General features: G+C 47.3%; 2 protein-coding genes across 2 annotated transcripts; both read right to left on the bottom strand.

Annotated features, from left to right (window-relative positions):
* Nucleotides 1–9,079: 9,079 nt before the first annotated feature.
* si:ch73-362m14.2 (nascent polypeptide-associated complex subunit alpha, muscle-specific form) lies at nucleotides 9,080–14,787 on the bottom strand. The gene is made up of 5 exons (XM_047042891.1): nucleotides 14,598–14,787; nucleotides 11,267–12,362; nucleotides 10,330–11,185; nucleotides 10,023–10,149; nucleotides 9,080–9,743 (listed from the first exon to the last, which is right to left on the bottom strand). Exons 2-5 carry the CDS (start codon nucleotides 12,065–12,067, stop codon nucleotides 9,485–9,487), a joined length of 2,043 nt encoding a protein of 680 aa, XP_046898847.1. The 5' UTR covers nucleotides 12,068–12,362; nucleotides 14,598–14,787; the 3' UTR covers nucleotides 9,080–9,484.
* Nucleotides 14,788–16,135: 1,348 nt separating this feature from the next.
* Nucleotides 16,136–20,777, bottom strand: atg4a (autophagy related 4A, cysteine peptidase). The gene is made up of 13 exons (XM_047042921.1): nucleotides 20,708–20,777; nucleotides 20,125–20,235; nucleotides 19,905–19,976; nucleotides 19,693–19,791; nucleotides 19,363–19,464; nucleotides 19,165–19,237; nucleotides 18,915–18,994; nucleotides 18,282–18,709; nucleotides 18,101–18,179; nucleotides 17,720–17,865; nucleotides 17,533–17,589; nucleotides 17,259–17,370; nucleotides 16,136–17,107 (listed from the first exon to the last, which is right to left on the bottom strand). Exons 1-13 carry the CDS (start codon nucleotides 20,715–20,717, stop codon nucleotides 17,043–17,045), a joined length of 1,434 nt encoding a protein of 477 aa, XP_046898877.1. The 5' UTR covers nucleotides 20,718–20,777; the 3' UTR covers nucleotides 16,136–17,042.
* Nucleotides 20,778–20,870: the final 93 nt, after the last annotated feature.

The following is a 20,870-nucleotide window of genomic DNA, read 5'->3' as shown; positions in this document are numbered from 1 at the left end:
GATGGCTATAACTTGTGGTATTTCTCACTTTTATACTTTTTAAAGAATTAAGGTTTTTGAGCAAATTATTCTCCCATTAAAGGTAATGGTAAATCCTTTCAAATCATTAAAAAGCTTCCTCCTCTTTCAAACTTAACTGCTTCAGCATACTTTCAGCTAGAGACACCATTCAAACTTTAAAATGTTCACAAGACATTCAGCTATTCCCAAATGATTCAGCTTTTTAAATATATTCAGCCAATTTTGAATTGTGACAGTTTGAAATACATGAAAAATGTAGCTCCTTCTTGATTTTTATGACTTTTTCTGATATTCAACTAAATTGTCAAACTAATTCCTCTGACGTTCATATAGTTTAACTTACAGAAACAAGTTTTACCTTAAAATGTAGGAAAACTTGTCCTCTTTCAGCCAATTCAACTACTAAAGAGCTCAAATTTACAGATTTTCAGCTTTGAGCCTTGAAGCGAGAGCAGCCTTTCAAATTCTCTCACTAACTTCAATGGAGAGGTGGGTAAAATTCGTCAGAGGATTTCGAAAGTAGACGTGTTTTTAAACTGCCGGTAGAGTCGTATTTCTGACCGCACAGACGCATAAAGGATATCAATGGTTTCGGCAGAGTCTTGGGTCTCGGAAAATATCCTTATTTTTGGGATTGGACATATAGTTTTGCGTCTAGGTTAACTTGTTTGAGGTGTGGATGCTAGGCAAATTTCTGTTATTCTCGACGAACCAATAAAGTTCATCATTCATCAAACCCGATTACTAGCAATTGTCAGTTTATGCCAATAATACAATTACTCCGTTTACATGTGTAATTAGTTATGCGATTACTCAATAAACACGTCTACATGATTCTTTTTTATTAATCGTTGTATGCTCCACGGACGAAACTTGCACCATCATCCTTCTGCAACAAAGTGTCGCCGTGTCTTCTTGTATCGGCCCTACTGCTGTATGTTTAAGTCCTACTAAGAAAGCCGAGTAAATGCACTCAATGGTATGGCTATAATTTCAGCTGTTAAAACGATAATATTCTTGTTACGACTAGCTAGCCTACTTCTTCTCCTGTTTAATTGTAGGCTATTTTAGCTCTTAGCTTTGTTAGATCATGCAGTTCAGCTTCCACACTGCCTCTTTAGTGTGACACACATTTTTGAAATTCATTTCAGCTTTCAGCTTGCGGGTATTTTCTCATTTCTGTATTTTCAGCAATAAATATAAAACAATATAAAAAAAAAAAAGTTCAGCTCCTTCAGGAGATGTGTGCTATGTGTTTTGGTATTTCTCCCTGTTATACTTTTTTAAAAATTCAGGTTTTTGTGCAAATTATTCTCCCTTTAAAAGTAATGGTAATTCCTTTCAAATCATAAAAAAAAGGTTCCTCCTCTTTCAAACTTAACTACTTCAGCATACTTTCAGTCCTCCTCTTTAAAACGTAATTACTTCAGCATACTTTCAGATAGAGACGCCATTCAACCTTTAAAACGTTCACAAGACATTCAGCTTATAACTTTCTACTAAATGTTCACTATTTTCAGCTTTTTTAGCATGGTCAGCTATCCCCATTCAGGTTTTCAGCATTCTCACTGCTGTTTCGCAGGAATAGCCTTTTCTAGTTGGAAAGTGAATGTCTCAGTTATTGGGGTGTGCTGCCTTCGGCGAGCACAAACCATTGTTATCTCACATATATATTATTTATTATTTATTGTTTATTTTCGCGCCCCTAAGGCTCAGTCAATATTTGGACCACATAGACAACGGTGGTGTCAAAAGTTTCGTCTTGGTAGCGATTGCGTTGCTTCTATTCGGATTTACATTCAGTTGCACAGTTTAGGAGGTTGCAACGTTTTTGTGGCGACAAAGTGCCCTTAGTCAACGAAGGGTAATCTGTGCTAGCTACGTGACCACGTCAACACACGTTAGCAACGACGCATGGATACAACGTGATAGAGACGTTCTAGCACACAAATTGGAGCTTCGATTACGAGTGAAAAATACCACCCCAAAAAATCCCAACCATTTGGCCTTGTTGAGAAAGCGATTTCGAGTGGAACTGCAATCTCGGATGTTTGATTTAGGTCGTCAAAGTCTTTGTAATTTGAGCGAGTCTGGGTCGCCCGTGAGACCGCCTAGTCTTTTAGGCAGCAGCCATGCTAAAGCGTCATGGTAGTATTTTTAGTAGCTAATTTTATAATTCAATTTTACACGAAAAAAACAGAAAGAGGGAAATTTTATGACGAAATGACTATTGTGAAGACAGCCAGGTGGTGAGTTTTAATGTAGGTTGCTGTAAAAACTTTGTTTGCTACAAGAGAGCGCCGTCAGCCTCCATTGACGATTGCGGCAGCAACAGTGTTGTCAACTACTGTTGACAACTTCGGCCAACTCTATGGTTGTCAGTGACTGTTTACACTCGTCGACAACAGTGTTGTCGATCTGCGTCTGATGAGTATTTTCTTAATTTCGTACCAGGGTCAATTCTACATCCAAATGGACAGCAGAGTTTTAAAGATATGGCGATTGTGAAGACAGCCAGCGGGTCAGCATATTTTTGTTATTTGTGTAAAACTTGGAATTTGATTGAGACCGCGTCTTGTTTTGACGTTAGCCTCTGAGTCACAGACTCGGCTCGCCCGCTGGCAGTGTATGCTACAGTACTGTCTTCAATGCCACAGCTATGGCTAAACTTTATTAACTACTTACTAACCGAGAATGAGGTCATGCCGGGAAATATCAAACTGAGGCTGGAACGCAAAAATGCTTTGAAGCAAAGCCGAGGTTTGATATTTCCCGGCATGACCGAACGGTCGAGGTTAGTAAGTAGTTTATTATATGGCATTTGTAGCTTCTTTTCATTTTGTAAACGAAAATAAATGGTACCTCTAGGCTAATTGTAGCTAGCTCTCAAGTTGTGTGTGTCATGTGTTGCCTAGCAACTCATTACTTTTGATAGAAAGCGGACAACATGGTTCTGCTAAAAAAGCTTTAATTTCGACCCAAAATAACGACTTTTATAAAGCTACTTATTTCCTCGTCGCTGTTGTATTTCAGCATCATCTGGATGAAACTCAGCAGCTAACTTGTCGATATCGCTCATTTTGAAGATGACGTCAGAGGGCAAAACGGAGCCGTATTAACCGCTGAGGAGGGCAATACGCGTCTGGCATAACTCCCCATTAGCCAATCAGAAAGCTTGTACCGAAAAAGTAAAGGGTTTGGAAGTAGGCCAGACATTGTTGGAAAGCTCTGCTGTTTGTTTGAGGTTTTATAGTCATACAAATATTATAAATGTCATCATTTTTTCAAAATTGTATGGGTAATTTTCACCCGGTCCCTAACTCGGCGCTGCAAAGTAGCGTCTTCCGAATGTGAGACGAATGTCGAATGTCGAATATGAAACTAACTTCACCTCGGTTATAATAACATGTCTTATTACACGGCTGTTCATAATACTGTAGAATGCTCCATTCACTTGAATGGGGCTTCCCAACGTTCTGCGGTGAACAATTTTCGCATATTTGACCGTTGCAATGCGGTGTTGTGTATGGACGCGTTCATTAAACACGTTCATTTTTATGAGAACGATGAACTGAACGAAATTTAATAACAAATAATTAATTGAACGGTGAACACGTTCATATTATCGGAGGTCTAGCTAAAACGTTGCGGAATGTTTTCCTTCTCTTAAGGACTGACGCTGTCTAAAACGAATGCTTGCACCATGTATGCTCAGTGCCCGTAAAATGTTTGCTATGTAGACTAACCTAAACTAACTTACTCGACTTCGCACTACGTTACCCATGATTCATTCCACACACATGTAGACCAAACAAGCAAAGCTAGGTTGACAGGTAACGGAAGCCAACTAAAGCGGGCTAGGTTTCGTTTCGGAAGTGCTTCTGTCGCTTTCAGTGGTTGTTTATGTGGCTTGTCCATATATTAAAGCAATAAATATAACAAATAATACATTATTTATATAGCCACATATTAAAATAAGAAAATAAAGACACATTTACGTTTCGGCATGGCTGCAGATGTCATGTGCTGTTGTCAAAATTATTGTATTTGGAGGATAATGATCGTGCATCTGGCAACACTTCTTGCTCGCGCGAAGCTGGAACGTAAGGGAGATACACTTGTCTAAACTTGTAAGGGCGTAATTAATAGTTTGTTAAATACATGTATATGTCTATCGTACGGTGGCCAAGACCCAAAGAAACACAAACATCCAACGAGACGAAATCCCAGACATTTTTGGAATTTTTTCCATATAGTCCATATTTTTGGAAATACTGCCAGTGACAACGTTGTTACAGTAGCTTGTTTCAAGGGGGTTTCTTGTTTCAAAGGGTGTTCTTAATGAATTATGCAATATGATTATGCTAAATGCTTGAAAATATCACTAGATGGGAAAACGGGCCCACCTGCAAGCAAGCACACCCCACAATTTCCCCAGAAATTGTACCCTCTCTAGTTCCTTATATTATACTCTAAGTTGTGTTATGGGATATTTGATGCTAAGCTGTGACTGAGTAAAAACAATAGAAGTGTGAGACATTGGTTTTAGCAAAGGAGGATGTGGAAGTACCACTCAAAGGAATGCAGAGGCCTAGCCGTAAATTAGAACGTACATATATGGCCGAAAACTCCTGCAAACCAAGTCTGAAGCTGCAGAATCAGAATCAGAATGGGATTTATTCGCCATGAAAGTTTGCACAGACACGGAATTTGCTTTGGCAGGAAGGTGCATACAGTAAACATATAGGAATCTTAAATTTAAATATGTGGTCCAACTATACTAAGGATACATAAACTAGCAATACTAAGTGGAATACAATTAAAATAAAATATACAATAAGTAAAATATAAGTTGCCAATTTACAATATAAAATACAATATAAAATACAAATATTACAGGAATGAGTGTAGTGCAAAATGTAAAAAGTTTTTAAAGACATTCAGTCAGTGTGAGCTTTGGCCTTGTTGAGGAGGCCAACAGCGGAAGGGAAGAAACTGTTTGTATGGCGTGAGGTTTTGGTCCTGATGGACCGCAGCCTTCTGCCAGAGGGGAGTGACTGAAACAGCATCTTCATATTAATCAGACCACTACATGAAGTGAGTTGAATTGACTTTACTTTACTGTTTCAACATTACAGTAGCAGACAGAACTCTGCAAGCCTCCGCATGGCACGTCTTCTTCAACTAACTTGTTAGGCAAGAACACAACCTCAGTGATACCCAAAACAACCCCTAGTGGTTACTCCGGGATACTACATCCCCTCCCACTTAATGAGTGTGCCAAATTTCACATAAAGTTATCGAAGGGTTCTAGGGGCTGCCATTGACTTCCATGGAACAACAATAATAATAATCGTAAAACTAACAATAACAATAGGTTTCCTCCTGACGGAGGAATCCTAATTAATTTATTTCATGTCAATTGAGAAAATACCCCTGCAGCTTTCCTCAGTGCGTACTTAAGCACAGTCATGCTCTAACATCAGGCCACACATGGAATGTCCCTCATGGGCCGATCAGTCACGCTATGTACACCTGGGTACAGACGTGGGCTTCTTGTCATTCAAGATGGCGTACACAAAGTCTCATCAGATGAACCCAATTTGATTACTTGACAGGCATTCTACACCAGACCTTTAAACAAAATACAATGGCACAACATCACATTTGTCCAAAGTGAATCTAGTGGTTTAAAATCAGCAAGAAGGGTCAAAAACATGAACAAGTGCACCTGTTGCATATGTCATCATGACATGTAGCCCACGTCTGTACTCAGGTGTACATAGTGTGATTGATCAGCCCATGAGGGACATTCAATGTTAGGATTTCTAAAGTTATTTCCTGGTGTCTTGGCACAATACATTCATTGGCTGGATATGTTGCACAAGTACACACAGAGGAAAGCTGCAGGAGTGCTTTCTCTATTGACATGAAATACAGTCATTATTATGAATTTGATAAATGGTCACTTGATGTATATCGTTTTTATTTATGACCTATTATTTAAGAACAAGAAGGTGACGGTGACCTAGTGTCAGAACTGTTAGTTGCATGGTTCTCATAATTAACACCACACTATCAATTGCTGAGAAGCCAGTTTGATTGCCAATAAAATGTGAAAAATGTAATGTGGGCGTGCCCCTCACATTTACTGGACTGCCAAGTTCCGTGTCCTGTTCAGAATAGAGTAGAAAAAGTAAAGCAAAGGACAGGTTACTATGGGACTGTAGTATATATGATCATACAATGAGAATAATATATATTTATACTGTTAGGACAATACATTAATAATTTGCATTAATCTAAATTACCATTACTAGAGTTAATAATAATGACTGTATTTCATGTCATGTCGATAAGTTCGTCCTGGACGTGGCCGTACAGGCCGAAGCCTGGGTCTCGCTGGTCGTTGAGGGCGTAGGCAAAGTAGCCCTTCAGGTTCACGCCATCTCGAGTGAAGACTGAGAGAGACAGGAGGAAGGAAAAGACAGGAAGAGAAGTGACTGGATGGGAATGAACTCTGTGCTGTTGAAGTGTAGAGAAATACTGCCATCTAGTGGATCTTGAACATACAGGGGTTTTAGAGTGTATGTGTGATTGTGTCCAAGGGCTGTGTCCGCATGTGTGATTGGAAAGCTGACTATTACAGGAGTCAGTGATGCTTTATGTCTGTCTAATCATTAATGTAGAAAAACTAGCAAGAGTGGCCAGAATAGCAGAGGGGTAGAGTAGGTTTATGAAACAAGTGGGATGGGGATCAAACCACAAACCTATTGCATTGGAACTCAAAAATGTACCGCAAGGCCAAAGAGAAATTACACTCAAATCACGGGTGTTATGTAACTGTTTTCAGTCCCAGATAGAAATATTCAGTGCACAAGCGTAATAACATTCAGTTCCAGTCTGTGTTCAGAGGGTGTAGCAGCTCTTGGAGCTCCACCTTTCAGGGCTTCGTTGATGTAGTTGTAGAGGTAGTAGACTCTCAGATTGTCCTTGAAACACGCTGGGTCTTCTTGGATGCCGTTGGCCATCACGTAGACGGGCACGCCGCTTTAGTGCTCCTGCACCTGGACTCAGGGAGGGGGAGGAGTTATCTACACGTTCCTTTATCTGCCTGTCTGTCTGTACATCAGTCAATCAATGCATTCTCTCAATTCATTCATTCACTTGTATGTTTTTTTCCCTTCCTTTTATCACTATCTTCATTTTTTGTATTTTTTCTCTCTGTTTTCCTCTCTTTCTTTCTCCCCCTCTTTCTCCCTTTCCCCATCCCTCTCTCCCTCTCATCTTGAGGATGTAGAGGTCAGATGGGTGTGGTCTGGTGCTCTCACCCAGTTCAGGGTCTTACTCAGGCCCCAGGACACCACGGGGGCGTTGGCTCGCGGCCACGTGATCCACGTGGTGTCGGTCATTTGCTGGATCTCCAGGATGGGGGTGTAGGTGTATCTATGGGCATGGGGAAGCATGGCTTCAAATCAAGCTTTATTTATATAGCGCATTTCATACCAGGAGGCAACACAATGCGCTTCACAGTAGGGAAAGTAGATTTGAGTTGATTACTCCCTGATCAAACGTTACTATTCTAACGTTCTTTCCTCCCTGACATGGCATTGTCCTGAGCTATGTTTATGATTTGTAAGGATGCAATCATTGACTGTACAATGTCATATCAAATTTATATGACAATGAGCTGACACCTGTGCCAAAACAAGTCTGACAGCGGTGCACGCCTTACTTTGAGACACAAGTCCAATGTGCTATCCATTGCGCCACAGAGACCCTGTTTTTACAGAAATAGCCAACAGGGACGCAGCATCACAGTTGCCTGGGTTGACAGGCCCCAGGTAGGCGTTGGCCCGTGGATGGTTGCGCAGGAAACCCCCTAGCGCCCGAGATGTCTGGCAGTCCTCCTCCAGGACCTCGTACTGGAACACCACGCCCAAAGACAGGCTGGGGTCGTGGTTGATACGCTCCACCGCCAACATGGCCGCCAACTGGGGCGGCCATGTTGGGTAGCCATGTTGACCCCCCTGTTCGCCAAAGCCCGCTTTGGCGAACAGGGGGGTCACATGACCAGGGTCCCAGCACCCCGACTCGGAACACATCGGCCTGGGGGAGGAAGGGGAGGCGAGGAGGAGGAGGCCCAGAGCCCAGGGGCAAGAACAGGGGGGAGAGGGGAGGCATGGCATGATAGGAGGTGAGGGTGGTGGAGAGGCTACATGATATTGGATGGAGAAGGTTTGGAAGGCTAACAGTTGGGAATTCTAGGTGGAAGGAGAAAAGATACTGTAACTGGGGTAACCTAGCTTAGCCTAGCCTATTTTAGTCTAGCCAGACACGCAGACAAGCAGACAAACAGACAAACAGACAGGAAGTTAGAACATTTTGGAAGAGAAAGGTTCCCTATCTCAGGTGTTTTGAGCCCCTTCTCATGAAAATAAACTGTCACATCAAGTCTTAACCCTAACCCAACACTGAACATTGAAAATAGTTTTACCCAGAGATTCTTCTTGGTTGCAACCTCAGAGATCCCCTTCCTGGTTATGACCTAAGATCCTTCCTCGTTATGATCTCAGGGGGGAGAAGTGATGGAGAGCAGGAGGAATGGAGCGAAAGAGCGTTGGAGAGGAGGAAGTACAGAGGAGTGTTGGGGAAGAAAGAGTGTAGAACAGAGGAGTGTTGGAGAGGAAAGAGGGATTAGACGAATGGGGAAGACAGGAGTGGACCAGCCAGTCTGACACATCCATTACAGAACGATAATGATTTGAGGATTATGCAGATCATAATCCCTATCCGTCTGTCCACCAATATCTCTACCCACGTACCTAACAGTGTGTGTCTGTGTGTGTGTATCCATACCTACCAGTGCTGTGTGTGTATGTGAACAGACCTACCAGTGCTGTATGTGTGTGTGAACAGACCTACCAGTGCTGTGTGTGTATGTGTGTGTGTATGTGTATACCTACTAGTGCTGTCTGTGTACGCCTCTCTTAAAACACACACACACATAAAAACCCACAAAATCTAAAATAATATTTATGACACACACCTTTTTAATATTTATTTCATCAGCAGGACCATAATCACAAGCAGAGAAGCTGAGTGGTCAGAGTAATGTGGGCGTGGTCATATAAACAAGCAGTGGGCATCGCCAGACAGTCAACTGGGCGAAGACAGTCCGGTGGGTGTGACCTGACAGTAAAGTGGGCGTGGACAGGTATACTGGTGGGCGTGGTCGGATAAGGCAGTACAAATGTTTGACATAGATTATTTAATCTCATGAGCAACATACAGCAGATCACCACAGAAACAAAGTTTGAAGCATCAATACAGTAATCGCGGCACTTTTCTTTAGCCCGGCTCTCCTCTCTCTGCGATTGTCTAAAGTCCGTCCCAGGGCTGGTGTTTTACACCTCACATAGTCCCAGGTTTCTGGAAAGGCTTTCTGATTGTCTAGAGGTTTCTAGGGCTCGGCCAGCTCTGCATTGTGATTGGGTAATGGCTTGGAGGTCTTGAGCAGTTCTGCCGCCGACACCCTCTCTCTGGCCGTGGGCTTCTGGCTCCGCCTCCTCTGCAGGAACGCCATGAAACTGTCGGTCTTGGAGGTCGACCTCTGATCCTGGCTGCGGGGGTCACAGCCCCCTCGGGAGGGCGACCCTAGCGCCTGTCTGCCCCCCGACACCTCCACACTTTCCTTGGAGGAGAGGAGCTTTTTCTTTGACCTGAGAGAGGAGAGGACAGGACAGGTGAGAGGAAAGGAGTGGACGAGAGGTGGAGAGAGGGACGGAGAGGAGGGGAGGAGAGAGGGGAGGAGCGAACGAGAGAGGTGGAAAGAGGGAAGGAGAGGAGACGAGACGAGGAGAGAGGGGAGGAGGAGGAGAGAAGAAAGGAAAGAAAGGAGAGGAGAAGAGAGGGGAGGAGAAGAGAGGGGGGAGAGGAGAGATTGCAGTCAGACAGACAGTTGGCATCTTTCTCGATGAGCAGTGAGACAGAAGTCATACCTGTGTATGATGGTGAAGAGGTCCTCGGCATGGGGAGGATGGGGGTCATCCTTCTCCCCTTGACAGGGCATCCTAATCTGGGGCACAGAGCTCCTCTCTTCCCCCCTCTCCTCCAGACACACACCTGCTGAGAAAACAAGCCTATCAGCCAACTACCTGTACAGGTACAGTTGTACCGTACCGTAACTGAACCTTTATTTGTACGTGTACCTGTAGCTGTGTGCCTAACTGTACCTGTAGGCTGTTTCTGTACTTGTACCCGTGTGTGTACCTTTACTTGTATCTGTGCTTGCACCTGTAAGTGTACCTGAATCTGTGCAGTTCAGGTAGAACGATGACGGTCTCAGGATGACATCTGGTTTTCTGGGGACAGGGGGCGGAGTCAGCTTCTTATTCCTCTGAAGAGAACATTCTGGAATTCTGTTTGGAGCAGACCCCTCTCCGCTTCTGGTCTCTGGTTGGCTGAAGGTACGGCCCGGTGATGAGTCAGTCACATGACCAGGGGGCCAGTGAGGTTGCTGCTGAGTGATGTCATCACTAATGGACATGATCTGAGGCTGGTGAGACCTCTTAGGTTTGGGCCTTCTAACCTTCATATAGAGGACCTCTCTCTGATCCTGCCCCTCTCCCTGGTCCTGGCCCTGCCCCTGCCCACGCTCCTGTCCCTGTCCCTGAGGGGGGTGGAGGGGTACATGCTGACCCTGGGGGGCTGGGGGGGTCTCTGTCTCTGCTGTGTGACCAGGCAGCCACCTGGGCACCGGGGGCTTGGCTGCCACAGGCGGCGGCCTACCTTTAGGACCCTGAGGCAGCGGTGGGCAGGAGGCCTCCCCGTTGGTGACATCATCGTGTGGCTCAGGGGCGGGGTCGGCGTTGGGGGCACCGAGGGGGCGGAGCCGGATGGTGCTGAGGTCTTCTTGCGTGACCACGGGCATCACCGCCACGCTGGCGCCCAGGCCTCGGAGACGGCAGAACGCAGACGAGTCGGAATGGCGCCGCGTGGCTCTGGGGCGGAGTGAGGGGTCAGGGCCAGGAGCGGGGGCTGGGGATGGCGGGGTGGGGGCGGGCAGCTCCAGGGACAACCTCACCCTGCTGCCCTGAGAGGGCGGGGAGGCACGGGGCCTCATCCTGCATCCCAGGGGGGAAGGGCCCGTGATGGTGGAGGTGGGGGTGACGGGGGGGGAGAGGGTAGGGGGTTGGGCAGGAGGAGGATTGGGGGAGGAGGGGGAGGAGGACTGGGTATGGACGGGGGTCTGGGGAGGCAGGGGGGGATTGAGGGGGCCCCGGGGGGGTAGGGGGGGCTTGTTCCTCCCCCAGCCCCGCCCCACCCCAGGCAGCATGGTGCAATAGGGATCCATCACCTCTGGCTGCTCCAGCTTACCGCCGTTGACGGGCAGCTTTCCCTGGGCGGGGTTAACGGGGGAAGGCTCCTCCCCTTCCTCCCCGGCTCGGGGTTTGGAGATGAGGATGAGGTCGGGCAGGAAGCAGAGCGGGTCATTGGGCAGGTACAGGCTCTGGGTCCTACTTTCTCTGGTCTCAGAGGAGGTGCCGTCTCGGCGGAGGGATATGCTGCGCTGCGGCGGGGCCGGTCTGCGTTTGCTCTTCCTCAGGATGATGCTGCGAGACCGTGAGCGGCACACCCCCTCGGGGGAGGAGTCTGAGGGTGTGAGCCAATCAGGACCAGCGCTGGGGTGGGAGCCGTCCAACTCCTCACGAGGGGGGAGAGGCTTGGAGGCCGAGACCGCCGAGAAGGAACGACCTCTGAACTCCGGGCTGTTTGTTGATGTCATCCGCCCCCCTCCCTCAGGAAGTCTGGCCTCCCCTCTACCCTCCCACCCCTCCCCAGGTTTCCCAGCACACCCTGGAGCCAGCGTGGCGACTCCTGACCTTTCAGAGTGGTGCTGTGCGTCGGGATGCTGGCAGCGGGAGCGGACCAGGTCAGGGCAGGGAGACAGCTGCTGGTAGCCCCGCCCCCACAGTGGGGAAAAACTAGACTGAGGGGGGCCATCCCAGGAAGGGGGGGGGCACTGCAGACCCCCAGGGTCCATGCTAGCTCAGCAAGACCAGGGTAGACCAGGAGAGATACAGAACAGTACAATAGAGTTCAGTGGAGTCCGGTAGACTTCAATAGAGTTCAGTACAGATCAGTACAGCAGAGTTCAGTAGAGTACAGTAGAAAGCAATCTAGACCAGTAGAGACCAGTAGAATTCAGTAGAAATGAGTAGAGTCCAGTAGAGAACAGTAGAGTCTCCAGAAAAGCAGTATAGACCTGGAGAGACCAGAAGGGGTCAGCAGTTGTCAGTGGATTGGTTGCTGTGACAACAGAGCTCCGTGTTCCAAACCTGATGAAGAACAGAGGAAAACAACGTCAGAGATGCCCTCCTTCACTCCTGTCCTTCTCCTCTCCTCCTCTCTCTTTTTCCCTCTACCACTCCACTCCTCCCTTCACCCTTATCCTCCTCTTCTCCTCTCGACAACACCTCTTCTGTTAGACAAGTCTTGGTGAGGACGAACTGGACTGAGAGAGAGGGAAGGTAAGAGAGAGATAGAAAGAGAGAGAAATAAAGAGAGGAAGTAGGAAGTGAAAGGAGAGATAATAAGAGAGGAGGGAGAGAACAGAGAGAAAGCGATGACATCGAGAAGGACAGAAACACATCTCGGTTTATCTTGAGATGCATCTGATTTGGTTGAGGGGGTGATTTCCATGGCAACTGGTAGTCTGCCTGCCATTCCACAATCAGAAGAACAACAATAAACATTCGATGTATAGACTACCCCTCACAGTCTACATCTTGACCATATAGACCTCTACACAGTCTACACAGTTTACATATAGACCTACTCCACACAGTTTACAGCCTACGGCAGACTTAGTCTACACAGGTTTACATATAGACCTACTCGACAGTTTACAGCCTACAGCAGACCTAGTCTACACAGTCTACAGCAGACCTACTCTACAGCAGACCAAAACCACAGCCCTGCGTATGAACATGCTTGAGGTCATAGCAGACAGACACATCCACAGCTACATACTACGTGTCTGCATGATACACATACATTATGTATGTATGTATGTATGATACATACATATATCAACACAGACACTGACTGACACACTGACACACAGATCCACTGACAGCAGACACAGGAGAAAGCAGTGACTGGCAGGATCCCAGTTAGCTGTGAAGACACGGAGACATGCCAGAGTCGTAGAGGTGCACGCTAGGGAGGGTGGAGCAGAAACATTACAGAATACAAATAACCCACATTACATCATCAACTATCTCTATGGCAACAACCTCTATGTGTTAAAAGAAAGAAAATGGTCTCTTTACTGTACCTGGCCTGCTTGGGTCTGATTTTGTCTATTTTACCCTGGCCTGGTCTGGCCTGGCCTGGCCTAACCTGGTCAGGTGTGGTCTCTGGCCTAGCCTGGTCTGGTTGGGGCTGTTCTCTGGTCCGGACTGGACTGGACTAAGCTGAGCTGGTCTGGTCTGGTCAGTGGCTGGGTAGGGGTCTGGACTTGATTCTTGGCCTGGGTCTTTTCTAACTGCCACTTCCTTTATTAGATTCGAGATTAGATCATCGTCATGGTGATGGCACAAGAACTTGTGTTGTAACTTCCTGTTTAGATATATTGCTCTCTGTCCTCTGCCAGAGTATGACAACAGAAGGGGGGGGGGCAGAGAGAGAGAGAAAGAATGATAGAGAGAGAGGGAGGGATGGATGAAAAGACAGGGATGGAAAGAGAGAGGGAGGTAGAGAAGGATACAGACAGTGACAAAGAGGTATAGAGGCATATGGAGAGAGGTTTATATAGATATACAGGGGGGGTGGATAACATGGGCATATCTAGCCCTATTTTGGGGGGGCTGGGGCTACCCCAAAAGTTTCATTAGCCCCCCCAAAAAAATATTATATTAAAAAATAATAAAAAAAATATCTTCATATTTTTTATCTCAAGTTGTTCATTTCTCTTCCTAAAACCCACCAGAGGACACTATTTTAACTGATATTTTCAACAAAAATCTGGGGGAACATGCCCCCAGACACCCCTAGTTTTGCTGGGTCACAGGAAAAATAATAGGTTTTATCAAGGGGCTTAGCCCCCCCCAAAAGTGGGAACCTAGATTCGCCCCTGGTGAATAAAGAGAGGGAGAGGGGAGGGATGGAGAGGTGGAGAGAGGGAAACAGAGCGAGGGAGATAGAGAAAGGGATGATGAGCAGTCTAAGGGAGGTGACCTGTCAAGAGAAGAGACACTCTGGGACACATGGCAGTTACATGCAAGCATGCACACCCACACACAAGTCAACACTCCACACACACACACACACACACACATGCATGCACGTCAACACTCCACACCCACACAGGTAGGTACGTAAACAGACAGCCACAGCGGTTGTATATTGGAATGTTGATATAAAACATGATCACAACATGCCACAGAACCGACAAGACACACACGCGCGCATGCACGCGCGCGCACACGCGCAAGGACATCGAGCTATCATCAATGACAACACTCCCTCCTAACCCTCCCTGCCCATCTCTCTGCCCCCCTGCTACCTACCTCCCGGAGACAGCGAGGCTGGGGTTAAGGCTGGGGCTGGGGCTGAGGCTGGAGAACTGAGGCTTGAGAAGACTCTCCTCGGTGCCGCAACTGCAGCAACAGTAATAGCTCCTCTATGTGTTACAACAGACTACTCCCTCTCTCTCTCTCTCACTCTCTTCTATGGCCCAACACATTCACCCACTGTTGCCATGACAATTCAAAGTGGGCTGCCTGCCTTGATGCTAACAGAGAGACGGAGAGAGAGAGAGAGAGAGAGAGAGAGAGAGAGAGAGAGAGAGAGAGAGAGAGAGAATGGGACAGAATGGGAGAGACAGAGAGAGTGTGTGTGTGTAGAGAGACAGGGGGAAAAGGAAAAAAGAGAGATGGAAGAAGGGGTTAGGGAGGTGAAGAGAGAGATAGGCGGAGGGTTAGGGAGGTGAAGAGATAGGAAGGAGGGTTATGATAGTAAACAGAGAGAGGTGTTGTTATTTCTTGTTGCGTACACAGCACATGTCAGTCTCAGAGGTGGAGCTGGCAGGCAGCAGGGAGATGCTAAACTATTCATATCCCGCAGACACCTCATCCATAACACACTCGTCCATGACAAACTGGTCCAAAACAGACACCTTATTCATAGAACACACCTAATCCATAACATCTTCATCCATAACACCTTCATTCATAATACCTTCATCCATAACAGACTCATCCAGAATATGTACCTCATTCATAGCACACCCTCATCCCCAAGATTCATCCATAACAGACTCATCCATAAATACTCATCCATAACACGCTGGTCTATAACAGACTCATCCATAATACTCTCATTGAGAACACACCCTCATCGACAACACATCCTCCACCCCATTTGATGTCAAGGCGCACATGAAGCCTGGATAATGTGGCTGTCACCTTGGTTACCTCAGATCTGTTGCGTATCTCTCTGCAGGAGGTCTGTAGGTGGAGGAGGTGGTGTCGATCAGGGGGTCTGGAGGAGGTTTGCAGGAGGTCTGCAGGAGGTGTCGATGCGGCGTGAGGACAAAGAGGTGAGGTCAAGACCAAGTGGAGGAGGAGTGATGTCCAGCTACTCAGCGACCAAAACAGGATCAGTCTGGTGACAGAGGACGTGGGAAACAGATTCGAGAGAGTGCCAAAGAAACGAAGGCAGACAGACAGGGAGAGGTAGAGGGTGGGGTTGTGTACAGCATAGAAACCGTTTCCCTCCTACTTCCACTTCTGCTTCTATTATGCCACAGATGTTGATCAAGGGTTTTCACGGGCCCACACCCATGTCTCCCCCCAGGCCTGCAGCTGATTGGAACCGTTTCAGGGTGGCTGTTAGGGTGGGGCACCTCAGTCACACAGACCAGTGGAGGGAAACAACACAATAATCTCTGGCACACACATATATATATACACAGCCAGTAAATCATATATACATCACACATACACACATAGCTTTCATCCATAAGCGACACACATCCTTTGAACCTGCGACCTCTTGCTCGGCAGTCAAATGTTCTACCACACGCTTATGACACTCTGAGCCCGACTCGTGTTCAAACATCTTTATTTATCAGACATGTACAATGTAGTCGGAGGAGAGGTCCCCTTCCCAAAACAGATATACAGAAACACACAGTCAGAGGCACTTTTCTCATTGATAGCAAGCTCTTGGTGTTCCTGTTTTGAGTTTTTAACACTGATGAACATAAGTCCTTCTCCGACCTCTGGACCTCCCAGCCTCTACAACAACAGCTGCGGCTACTGTGACAATACACGCGGCCCTGTTGATCGTCGGACAAGCCGGTTTCCGTGGCGTCCAGAGCCGCCAATCACCAGGAAGCGGCCAGGACCCCCACCTCGGGTTTCCAGTGACATCATCAAGGTGAGACAGAGTGGTGACAAGCTGGTGTGGAATGCCGCTGTGTAGGATGTGATCTGCTCGACATAGGTAGTTTGTTCTGAAGTCTTTTTATCCTGGTGGCCAGGCTGAGTCCTGATTGTGTGTGTGTGTGTGTGTGTAAAAGAGTGTTTTTGCAGAACGGTGAGTAACTTGTGCTTGGTGTGATTCTGAGGCACTTCTTCTGTGTAGCAGAGTAGAGGAGAGTAAAGCAGAGTACAGTAAAGAGGAGTAGGACAGAGCAGAGCGAAGCAAGACAGACAAAAGAAGAGTTTAGTAGAGCAGAGCAGAGCACACTAGAGGAGAGGATAGCAGAGCACATTAGAGGAGAGTAGAGCAGAGCACACTAGAGAAGAGGATAGCAGAGCACATTAGAGGAGAGCAGAGCAGAGCACACTAGAGGAGAGGATAGCAGAGCACATTAGAGGAGAGCAGAGCACACTAGAGGAGAGGATAGCAGACCACATTAGAGGAGAGCAGAGCACACTAGAGTATAGCAGAGCGGAGGCAGGACAGCCGTGTAGCACGGCGCCCTCTATTGGTCTGTAAGGAGCAGCTCACACGTTCAGGATCTCAAACTCCTCCTCAGACTCTAACAGCTGGTCAGGCGACTCGATGAACTCTGGTGAGACAGACAGATGCTAGGTTTTATTGCTGGTACATTCAGGCAGGTGGACAGCAAACACAGGCAGACAGAGAGACAGACAGATGGACAGACAGAAACAGGTGGACAGACAGGCAGAGAGAGAGACAGACAGGTTCATTCCTCTGACCTGCGCCGGTGGTATGGACCTCAGGTTTTGTGGGCGGGACGAAAGGTGGCCAATGAGGAGGATGGTTCTCCACCAGCTCAAACATGCGCTGACTCGTCTTCTTCAAGATCTCCTGGGGACGTCAGCAACAACAACACAATGTAAACAAAATCAACAACAGCATTTGTTGGCCAACATAGACACAATGTAAACAATACCAACACAAACAATAATATGATGTAAACAAAAACAACAACCACATCATGCTGTGATTTCAATGATGTTAACCGTTTACCTGCTGGACCAGATAGCACCAGCTGTCAAAGTCTTCCTCGCTCTGACAGAAGAAACCCTGCAGACAGAACACACACCGTCACACACACCCCACTGTACAAGAGGCTGAGCGCGTTCCTGTGTGTGTGTGTGTGTTAACAGGGCGACAGAGGGGTCCAGGCTGTGTGTATGTGAGGAATGTGTGTTACCAGGGAAACCGAAGGGTCCAGGCTGGTGATCTTCATGTGTCGAGGCGTCCTGGTCCAGTGGTAGCTGTGGTCGTCCATGGCAACGCCTGGCTCCACCTCCACTGTGGTTTGCGTCGTGTGGGGGTCAAGGTACAGCAGCTCCTCTCCTAGGGTGTCAGGGAAGTGGGGGTGCAAGACCTAGGTTGAATATATATAGGTAACTCGTCACAACAGAACAGCATCAGAACCCTGAATGAGTGGGGGTCTAGGGTCAGGGTCTGGGGTCCTGGGCTGGGTCTGGTGTCATGGGCTGGGTCTGGTGTCATGTGCTGGGTCTGGTGTCATGGGCTGGGTCTGGTGTCATGGGCTGGGTCTGGGATCCTGGGCTGGGGCTGGACTCACCTAGGCTGCCTATAAAGTAGTAGGCCAGGTTGGGCTTGCCCCCCAGAACACCACAAGACTGGGGCATCTTGAAGCACTCCTGGGGAGGCGGAACACTCATGTCACATGACTGTCCCATGACGGCTACTGTCCAATGACAGGAGACATCAAGTGTATTGTGAGACCAGGAAGCAGGAAGTACCTTAAGGGCCTGTATGTAGACAGGGTTGATGTTGTTGATGCCCATACGCAGGGGGATCACCAGCAGCAGGGGCTTCCAGTGTGGGGTGTGGGGCTGGGAGTGGGGCTGTGTGTGAGGCTGGGAGGGCTTGTGTGTGTGGGGCTCATGGTGAGTGTGTGTGTGGGGCTGGTGGTGCGTGTGCGTGGGGGGTTGTGAATGTCTGTGTGTGTGGGTCTTATGTTGAGAGTGTGTGCGGGGTTGAGAGCGTGTGTGTGCATGGGTCTGATGGTGTGTGTGCGAGTGAGGGCAGACAGAGCCTTGTTTTCCCGCTGTGTAGAAACAAATGTGGTCAGGGGCGTTGCTAGGGGAGTCAGCAGGGGGGAACACCTCCCCCCAACCACAGGAAGGGCGGAGCCTGCTGCCACTTCCTGGCTGTAGACACTGCTTCTCTGTGGAACATAGAACACAGGTTTAAACTGTGGATAACATGAAACAAAGGTTTACACAGTGGCACACAGGACTTCCAAGCAGGAAAATATACAAAAATTGAGACAGAGACAGAGAGAGAGACAGAGACAGAGACAGAGACAGAGACAGAGACAGAGACAGAGAGAGAGAGAGAGAGAGAGAGAGAGAGAGAGAGAAAAGACTCACTGATGTCTTCAATCACCACAGTGTTGTCCATTGACACATAGACGGCCAGAGAGTTCCAGTCATCAAACAGCACCAGTTTCCTGCAGGACACCGAAGCACAAGCTCAATACACAGTATGTGTGTGTGTGTTTTGTACCGTGTTTATGTGTACTGTTTGTTTGTGTCTACTTTTATGTGTGTGTGTGTGTGTGCACTGTATATATATGTACGGTGTATACGTGTACTGTATGTGTGTGTCTACCATACTTACTTGAGCACCTGAGCCACAGTGTTGGGTCCATACCACTCTCCTACAGACTTGCCCTCTCCTACCCCCATCTGGGCTGCAAACACACAACAACCACGGTCACCTTCACTTTTTCCTCTCCCTCCCCCTCCCACACTCTCCCACCCTGTCCCTCACCCATCTGATGGGTGGAGAAGTAGTACCCCTCCCTTCCTCCCTCACCCATCTGATGGATGGAGTAGCAGCAGTCCTTCTTGTCCAGGAAGCAGTGCAGGATGCGGGTGTAGTCTTCTGGCTGTCCCCTCTCCCCCCTCCATCTCCACGCTGCAGACATGGGGCAGGGGGATATCAATACAGGTACACAGAGATACAGTATAAACAACCACACATAAACACAGTACACGGTACACACATAGATACAATATACACGCGTATAGATACAGTACACTCACACACACAGATATAGTATACTCACACAGTACACACGCATAGATACAGCATGCACACACACACACACACACACACACACAAACCCGAACACAGTTAGCTCACCTCTCCCCAGGTGTGAGCAGAGTAGGGCCTGAGCCAGGATCATCTGACCGCAGCGCAGCATGCATCCCCAGCCTGCATCTGATGAGGGCCCGGTCCCTCCTGCACACACACACAAACACACACACACACAGGTTTAGAACTGCAAAGTTCCTAGTTCACCCGTTGCGTTATTTCCTAAGGACCAAATGAGGAAATCTTGATGTTTTACTGACCTATGGGGCAGAACTTCTTCCTGTAGCTGAACCAGAGGCGTGACTGGATGTCAGACAGCAGCTCTGCTCTCTCTGGTCAGAAACATAAAGAGGCAGGAATGTACAGGTAGGCTAAACATCCTTACATAACAGATAATACACACCACACTAACACAAAAGATGGCAATAAACAGTAAAACAATATGGAGGCACAAGCTACACAGTCCTGTAGGATCCATACCTGTCTTAACATTGTAACTCTTCCCGAGGACCCACACTGGCTCTTCGGTGTCGGGCAAGTCCTCCAAGAACTCAGAAAACACGTTTATTTGGTTTTCATATTTGGCAAAAACTGCCGTGGGACACAGACACGGAGAGCGGAGTGTGAGTTCATCATTAAACAACAGCACAGGGAATGACTCGTGCAAAATGGTCGATCCAAGAGTAATCACTATCTGTTTCATTATCTAACACAGCTAGCTACTGCTTGGGTAACACCGGCTGGATCTAATAATATAGCTTACAACATATAAGAGTAAGTCTGTCTACGGACTCGGGTTGGACACTTAACATTTAAAGAGTAAAATATCCCGATATCACTTTGTTATGACAGCTGGGTGACCATAACAGACATATCAAAGAACAATGGCTAAAACTTATATCCAAATATTTCACTTCCTGATAACGAATCTGATGACTACAGCCCCAACCGACACTCAATACGGGGTAATTTTGTAATTCATATTTTGCAGGGGGAATAGTGCTGCCAAAATGCTGTATGAACACTAAATAAATCTAGATTTGTTTTAGCAGTTTTTGTTTACCTGCCTCCATCCTCCGACTGTCATCGATGCATCGGCAGGCAGTGATACAAACACACAGCGTAGCTTCTTGGTTGTTGTAGTTTTCTAATATTTTAGTCTAATAGAATTGTAGTGTTGGTTGCCACTATAAACTACATTTACCAGCAACCCCTGGGAATGACGG

This window comes from Hypomesus transpacificus, chromosome 20, assembly GCF_021917145.1.
Source record: "Hypomesus transpacificus isolate Combined female chromosome 20, fHypTra1, whole genome shotgun sequence".
Classification (NCBI taxonomy): domain Eukaryota; kingdom Metazoa; phylum Chordata; class Actinopteri; order Osmeriformes; family Osmeridae; genus Hypomesus; species Hypomesus transpacificus.
This window is presented reverse-complemented; position numbering and strand designations above follow the sequence as displayed.